We start from the raw sequence: 8,600 nt of genomic DNA on the forward strand, positions 1-8,600 counted from the left end.
GCTCTGCCGGGGAAGCCTCCCCTCAGTGTCACAGCTCTGCAGGGGAAGCCTCCCCAGTGTCACAGCTCTGCAGGGGAAGCCTCCCCAGTGTCACAGCTCTGCAGGGGAAGCCTCCCCAGTGTCACAGCTCTGCCGGGAAGCCTCCCCCAGCAAGTGTTCTGCTCCGCCCGGCTCTGCTCCTCATCTGAACTTCATTCTATCCAGGAGGGCGGCCTCCTCTGCCATGGTAGAAAAAGGCAGCAGTGAACTCAACAGGCCCAGGGCTTTTTATTTATTTAGGGCTGCTTAGGGGTGGAGTTTTTCCAGGGTGGGAATTGGTCGGATTTCAATCCCTGAATTTGAACAAGTTCAGGGATTGGTTGAATTTCGTGCGCAGAGATTGGCTGGTTTTTGTACTGAGTTGGGCAAGGGCAGAGTATGTTTCTTTGGCTCTGGTTTCAGGGCCTGGTTGTGTTTCTTTGGCTGCCCCTTTTACCCTACAGTACACACATGGTAGATGCACTCAAATACTCATACACATAAAAATAAAATCTCCAAAAATATTGAAAAGAAAAAGCAAACAGAACCAGCATGCAGGAAAGTAAAATTTAAGTCTAGCCAGGGCTGCACAGGCACACCCTATTCCAAAACTTAAAATATATACGAAACAACAAAGGACAGAAAAACCAAGGACTACCCCCCACCATGAACATATATGGAAGCCCTCCAAAATTCTTTCTCGAGGGCAAACTGGGGAACCTCCATGACAGGTAAATGCCACACTTCAGTATTCTGAAGACACATTCATAGAAACCTGCCTTCACTTCCCTCTAGCTATCTAGGAATTTTCCTAAATAAAAATTTGGGCCTGAAGGTCACCTGGCTTCTAAGCAGGCCCAGGGGACAAGTCTCAAGAGGAAGATGGCTGGCTGGTGCCACAAGACAGGCTAGAAGCACTTAGCTGTTCATCACAGCCTTGTGATCTCATTTCATACGGAACTCCTGGGTATACGACAGAGTCTTGGGACCAGGGGGGCCCCTGCGATAGGTCAGGTTGGCTAGTGGTACCCTCAAGGCCTTGCCGAGTCTATAGCTTTCACAAGCCAAGCTGGTCCTGGTAGACGTCTGTCCAGGGGAGCCCTGAGCACACACTTTTCCTGGAATCTGACCCATGGGAAAAGCGGAGAAACACACATCGGCAAATCCGTGACTCAACATGAGCACCTGAAGGCCATTTCTACTCCTCCTCCTGATGCTGAACTCTGAAGCCACTGAACAGAACGGGGCTTCCTAGGATTGGAGACCCAGGTCAGTGCTTGCTTAGCAAGTGCAAGGCTCTGGGTTCCCAGCACCGGGCAAAAACGAAGCCCCCAAAGCAGGAAGGGGTCAGTCAGACTGAGCCAAGGGCAAGGTAACTAGTCTGCACAGCACTGGAGCCATCAGGGTGGGACAGGCACAGCTCCGTCCTGCTTAGACTGCCAGGGGGCGGGGTGGCACCCGGAAACTCCCTCGCTGTGACAACACAGGAGGTTGTTTGCTCAAAGTAATTTCTCTTTTCAACCATTAACCCTTGCTGCACGCGTCCAGGCCGTAGATGTGGTTACCAGCCTCGTCTCAACCCTAGAGCGGCAGCCAGGGTCCCTTTCTCAGCCATTTCCTCTACGATCAGCCTTTCTCCAGCTTCAGCAGAGGGGGAGGGGCCTTATTAGCTCAGCCCTCCATCCCCAAAGCTCTTGGTCTGAACCAGTTTCCAAATGATGAACTATATCACTTGTCCTAGGATCACATGGGCTACATATGCCAAGCTGTAATAACAAACTCCAAGCCTTTAATCCCAGCAACTGGGAGGCAGAGGGAGGTGGACCCTTGTGAATTCCAGGCCAGCCTGGGCTACACAGTGAGAGAGACCCTGTCTATAAAAAAGACGTCGTCAGGGAGAAATAAAGATACACAGTGAAGAATTCATTGTCTGTTTATTCACAGTTAATCACTACCTACCAAATTGCTATCCGCAGAAGTTAAAGGAGTAAGTACATAGGTCTTTTTATTTAAACACTGATCTTTAAATATATACACACAAAACTTAGTTCAGCAAGGCTTCATGATATACACCAATTCCAAAATAAAACAATCAAATGGCCCAGGTGTAACTCCAGAGATTATTTTTATCATCAGCAGGGAAAGAAGCAGAACCGGGAGGGGCGGGAACACGCTCGATCCAGAAGGTCGCCCCCCAGGGCTGAGTCCATCTCATAAAACAGAGTCCAGGGGAGACCCCACCCTGAAGAAGCCAGCAGCCCAAGGACATCACCGACTTCAAGAGAGAGGCGGGAGCCTTGTTGCTGCTGTGGGAGGAGGCTGGGTGGAGAGGACAGGACAGTCACGGGCCTAGAGGACCAAAGCTCACAGCAGACAGATAAGCCCTGCACGGTCTTGGTCTTTCCCGCCTCACAGGGCTTCCGGGAATGGGGGCAGCATGACAGGTGCAAACACAACCAACCCAGTCCTGCTATTCACGCTCTTGGGCAGGCTGGAAAACACAATTGAGAGCGAGGACCTTGTTCTAAGAGCAAGAAAAATGAAAAGCCGTTCTCATCTCCCACCTGAGTGTAGCCTGTGAGAGTGGAAGCAGGTCAGCGTGGATGCCACCCGCTCCTCCGTCTTCTGTGTGACACTTCCTGGCTCCAGACATAGAAAGGGCAGACCACAACTCAGACTGGAGGCCAGGGAGCTGAGTCTGCCAAGACCTCTGGCCCATCCAGACGGGGGAAAACCCACTCTGCCTCTCCCGGCCCCTTTCCCTCTATCCTGGTTCCCTGCCCCGAGAGGGAAACATTACACAGGATAGAGGACTAATCGGCTGAAAAGCTCTGGACTGTCTTTAACTTATTTTCTTTTTTTTAAAAAAAGTGAAAACACCACTCATAAACACCCTTGAAATAAGGAAAAAGGCACTATGAAAAACAACATCTTAGCGGCACCTGAAGGGGGAGACAGTGGAGGAGACGCAGGTCTGCAGTGACTCAGGGCCGCAGGTGGGCAGCCCCCCTCCTTCCCTACGAAGCCCAGCTTTGACGGAGTGCTCCAGGTTTGGGGCTGGAGGCAGACGCCCAGCCAAGGGCCCAGGTGCCCTGGCCGCCCCTTGTGTGTGTGAAGAATACAGCTCTTTAAGTCCATCCATCTCCACAGACAGTTTGCATAGAGAAAATACCAGCCCACTTGGTTTCTTTTCTTTTATTATTGGCATCAGCTGGGACTATATGTGGCCTTAAACGTCATGCACTGAAGGACAGGAAAGAGAGGACGAGAAGGAGGACACAGGAGGGGAACAGGAGCAGTGGTGAGATTCTGTAATAAAAACTGTAATTCAATTCAATAGGTTAAGTTTTGGCATTATGAAATCAAACACCCCTTCCCACCCCCCGAAGTTTCAACCCAAGTGCGAGGTCACCAGCAGGACCCAGCCAGGTGTTCTGCACCCCCTCACAGGCTGTGACAGGCAGCATGTGAGTGGAATTCTTGTGAATGGTCTCAACTTTTCACTTTCTTTAAATAATCTCTTTTGCTTCTTAGACGTTCCGGTTCACTGGGGTGACGTAATTGCGAGGAAACATGCCGGTCTGCCCGTGGCAGGCCCCCTTCCACCAATTGGGATCTGAGTTATCCATGACATGGATGAAGTCTCCTCTGCGAAAGCCCAGCTCACCATCCTCCTGGGGGTCAAAGTCAAACAGTGCCTGGACATACGTTGGCTGCTGCAAAAGAGAAGCAGGGAAACGGTATTCCTGATGCTGCCAGCTGCCTTGAGAGCCAACTGCTCAGTGAGTGAGCACGTGCAAATCCACCCACTTCCCAAAGCAGCCTCCCACCACCCTCCCTCCACTCCTACCCACCGCTAAGTCCTAGGTGGGTTTAGTGCAATCCTTTACTAAGACTCAAAAGCACAGGGCACACACCATTGTCACTACGAGTGGTCAACGGGTCACAGTAAGCTAACAGGGAAGAGCAGTAACATGCGCTGTGTAGCACAGCTGATCACAGGTATGAAAATGTCTGTGTTTCAGTCACTTAGGTTGTACAGGACAAAGAGCTTTCACAAACCAAAGCAGTTCTGACCAAAACTCCTGCTAGTAAGTAAGGGACAAGGGTGTGCAGACACTCCTCCCTGACAGGCTGCCCGGGCTGGAAGCACTTCTCTCTGGTGGCAAAACCACCCGATGCCAGCTGCAGACTCTCGGTGTGGATGAAGGCAGCCTGGTGAACAAGGAGGTGCTGTGGTGGCCCCGCTAGCTCTGGCTTACCTGTGGCACCTGCTCTATATCCCGCAGGAATATCTGCTGGTTCCTGGACACGGATGTTGATCTGTGGTAATCTACCAGCTCATTCAGAGAATTGAACTTCACCACCCACAGGAAATACTTCCCAGCCCCATCGCGGAGCACCTTGAAGTGCTGGACATCATTCCCAAACCTGCAGAAGGGAGAAGAGGCATGAAGCAGCCACAGGGCTCCGCGGGGCTCCCCTAGACCTGTCCTGACTGCTGGTCACAGCAACAACCCCCACAGAGGGCAAGTCCACCCACTTGGCTCACTCTGAAGATGCCCGTGGATCTCCTAACACAGCCCATTAACCAAGTTACAATTTTATCTGCTTTAAATGTTAAAAAGCGATGTGACATTCAAGCACTAGCTTAGGTCGGCTTTGGGCTGACTGGCTAAGCTGGTCTAGAACTCATGGTGATCCTCCTGACTCAGCTTCCCCAGGGCTGGGACTACAGGTACGCCACCAAAGCCATGCTTTCCACTGAGGAACTGTCATACGAATTTTCTTTTTCAGGGTAATGAGACCCAAACATGAAACAAACATTCCTATCACCGGGCGACAAGCTCTTTTGCACTGTGGAGCAAGGGTAACAAGTGTGACCGACTGACGCTGGCCAGCCCACAATGTCTGCACCAGTGACACCAGAACAGGACAGTCACTCAGTTAGGGCCCTGCTTCCTGTTCACTGCCAAACCTTCAAATTTTTCCAGGAGCCTCTCCTTCAGTTTAAGGCTTAAAGGTCAGGAAGTTGAGTTCTAAAGACAACCCAGAAGATGGCAGCACTGAGCTCCAAGCTAGGGAGCGCAGGACACTTCCAAACACCCAGGGCAAATCTGAAACCAGATACTGAATCCCAGATACACCCCACCTCTTTCCCCTATAGACACTATAATCTGATAAAGTTTAATTTTCATTGAGACAATTACAGCAATATGAAATCATAAAAGTTATTTAAAATCTAGGACTTATTTCCGTAATTTCCAGCTGGTCTCTGGTAACGGGAATGGAGGAAAGCGAGACCAAAGCAGCTGGACAACTTCATTATGTTTTCTCACTGAGAAGCGAATGCACTAGCGGAGCCTCAGGAGGGCTGCAGATCCAGGACCCAAGGGTCCCGTCTGGAAGGCACCTGGCTTCCGGAGAGTGAAGGGTCACTGACAGCCAGGGTTACTTCTACCACGGCTTTTCACCCAGACTCTGAAGATCCTGAAGCCAGTGCAGTGTTGGAGACTGGTGCGTGTGAAGCCCTCAGTGAAGATGTTTGCCTTAAAGGCAGGATTTCATGTTCTGTCTCTCTCTCACCCCTGTGTGCATGCTCCCGGGGCTGTGAACGCACATGTGTGAGCATGTGTGTGGAAACCAAAGTCAGTGCTGGCAGTCTCTCTCCACCTTCTCTCACTGGCCACTGGCTCCTGGCATCTCTCTCCTCCAGGGACCCTAACTCAGGCCTCATGTTTACATGGTAGGTGCTTTACCACTCTATTTCACTCCTCAAGTGATCACATATTAACTCAACAGCCCTGGCTGGCCTGGACCTCACAGAGATCCGCCTGCCTCTGCCTCCCAGGTGCTGGGATTAAAGATGCATAGTCCAGCTAAATTTTGCTTAATTTTAAAATGACATCTCTACAGATGCATGCATGTGCATGTGTGGGGTGGCCGTGGAGTCAGAGCCATAGGAATCAGCTCTCTCCTTCCATCATTTAGGCCCTGGGATCAAATGCAGGTCACTGGGCTGGAGGTCGAGCACCTTTACTCACAGAGCCATGTCACTGGGCAGAGTCTCATGGAGTCCAGGTTGACACTGAAGTCATTATGTAGCCACGGATGACCCAGAACTTATGAATGTTGTGGAGTACTATTTAATGATGTGTTTTCAAGACAGGGTTCCTCTAGCTTTGGAGCCTGTTCTGGAACTAGCTCTTGTAGACCAGGCTGGCCTCAAACTCACAGAGATCCGCCTGCCTCTGCCTGGGATTAAAGGCGTGCGCCACCACCGCCGGGCGATGTGTTGCTTTTGTTTAACTCTGTGAAGCTGTGTTAATTTGCTGGTCTAAAATACCTGATTGGCCTAATAAAGAGCTGAACAGCCAATAGCAAGGCAGGAGAAAGGATAGGCGAAGCTGGCAGGCAGAGAGAATAATTAGAAAGGGAAATGATCAAGGAGCAGGAGGAGGAGGAGGACACCAGGGGCCAGTCACCCAGTCACCCAGCTACACAGCCAGCCATGGGTAAAAGCAAGAGATACAGAAGCAAGAAAAGGAAAAAGCCCAGGATAGAAGGTAGACAGGATAATTTAAGAAAAGCTATCTAGCCGGGCGGTGGTAGCGCACGCCTTTAGTCCCAGCACTTGGGAGGCAGAGGCAGGCGGATCTCTGTGAGTTCGAGACCAGCCTGGTCTATAAGAGCTAGTTCCAGGACAGGCTCCAAAGCCACAGAGAAACCCTGTCTCAAAAAAGAAAAAAAGAAAAAAAAGAAAGAAAGAAAGAAAGAAAGAAAGAAAGAAAGAAAGAAAGAAAGAAAAGCTATCTAGCAACAAGCCAAACTAACCAAGCTAAGGCTGGGCATTCACAAGAAACAGAAAGTCTCCTTGTGTGACTTATTTGGGAGCTGGGTGGTATGGGCCCCCCAAAAGAGCAAAGAGCAAGGGAGGGGGACAAGACAAAACAAAAACAAAACAAAACAAAAAACCCAACTACATATGATTCTCCTGCCTCTACCTCCTGAGTGCTGGGTTATACCAGGTTGTAGGCAGAGTTTGCCCTAGGAAGGGAGCCCAGACCTCACCCGTGCCAGGCAAGCATCCTATCTGCTCTCCTAGGCTCCACCCCTACGATTCCCTTTGATGGGGGGGAACAGCTTGGCCTTGCTGGTGTCTTCAGCTGGAGCATGTACGGAGCTGGTCTGGCTACTGCTGCTTGGGGCAGCAGAGACCAAGGGAAGCAGACGACACACAAGCCACTGAGAAGCATAAAAAATGATAATTCTGCAAACTCAGCCCAAGATGCTCTGTTAGATCTGTCCTCACACGTATGCAATCAAGAACTTCAAAGTCCTGGTTACAAGAGGAGGAAACTAGTTTCACACTCAATTTGAAAAAACAAAACAAAACAAAACCCCCAAAATAAAATCAAAAATAAAACCACTGTAAGCCAGGTGTGGTGGCACACACCTTTAATTCCAGCACTCAGGAGGATCCCTGACTTTGAGACTAGCCTAGACTACAGATAAAAAGTTTCAGGACAGTCAGGACTACACAGAGAAACCCTGTCTTGAAAAACCAAAAAAAAAAAAAAAAACAAAACAAAAAACAAAACAAAAAAAAAACACAAAAAGGAGAGAAGAAGAAGAAAAGAAATACTGCAAACACATTCCGAGGCATCAGATCTCCTCCGGCAGTTCTCACGTCTCCATTTAGACAGAGCACAACTTTGTTCTGGAGCCTGGAACTGAAGGCCTGGGGTTCCTCTACAGAAAGCGAAGGTGGGGAGGATGGGAAGTCCAAGGCCGGTCTAGTTCACCACAGAGCTAGAGACGGAACTCAGACCCTGCATGGGCTACACCCTAGCTCCCAGTGTGGGCAACTCAGTGGGACCCTCCCTGGTCAGTGGTCCCACTAAGGACAACAGCAGAACTGGTGGGGGTAGGGGTGGGGGTGTCCAGTGAGTAGAGGGGCTTGTGCACAGACATGACACTTTGGGTTTAAATCTCAGATCCCAAGGTAGCAGAGAAAACCGACTCCTGCGGAAGTCTGTCTGTCCTCTCACTTCTGGACCCGGCGCTGGGGCTGGAGGCACTGGGCTCCCCAACTCCTCTTTATGAAACAAGGGGATGCTCAGGCCCGTCATCCCAGAAGCCCGAGACAGGCAGATTGCCAATCTGAGGATGGGCTCTGCTACACAAGTTCCAGGAGGGCCTGAGGTACAGAGTTAGTCTGTGTTGAGAAGCCGTGAGGTGGGCTTCTGCAGTAATGCATTGGCTAGAAAAGGACACCAACTGGTTTAGAACACATGGAAAGTCATTCTTCTAGACAGGATCTCACTATGGAACTCACAGAGAGTTCTCTGCCTCCCAAGTGCTGGGATAAAGGCATGTGACACCGTGCCTAATTCCTCATTGGATTTTTGAGATAGCACCCCATCAGGCTCATGGAAACCTTTCCAAGTAAGGTGAAAAGAAAGCCTCAGATAAGCCGGGCGGTGGTGGCGCACGCCTTTAATCCCAGCACTCGGGAGGCAGAGGCAGGCGAATCTCTGTGAGTTCGAGACCAGCCTGGTCTACAAGAGCTAGTTCCAGGA

At 50.4% G+C, this 8,600-nt stretch overlaps 1 protein-coding gene across 1 annotated transcript in view; it reads right to left on the reverse strand.

Annotated features, from left to right (window-relative positions):
* Positions 1 to 1,935: 1,935 nt before the first annotated feature.
* Grb2 (growth factor receptor bound protein 2) overlaps positions 1,936 to 8,600 on the reverse strand; it is a 62,740-nt gene continuing 56,075 nt past the window's right edge. Inside the window, exons 5-6 of the mRNA XM_005350735.3 lie at positions 4,281 to 4,449; positions 1,936 to 3,734 (exon numbers count right to left, since the gene is read on the reverse strand). Coding sequence (XP_005350792.1) covers positions 3,549 to 3,734; positions 4,281 to 4,449 — 355 coding nt within the window. The 3' untranslated portion in view covers positions 1,936 to 3,548. The remainder of the gene's footprint in view (positions 3,735 to 4,280; positions 4,450 to 8,600) is intronic.

This window comes from Microtus ochrogaster, chromosome 7, assembly GCF_000317375.1.
Source record: "Microtus ochrogaster isolate Prairie Vole_2 chromosome 7, MicOch1.0, whole genome shotgun sequence".
Classification (NCBI taxonomy): Eukaryota; Metazoa; Chordata; class Mammalia; order Rodentia; family Cricetidae; genus Microtus; species Microtus ochrogaster.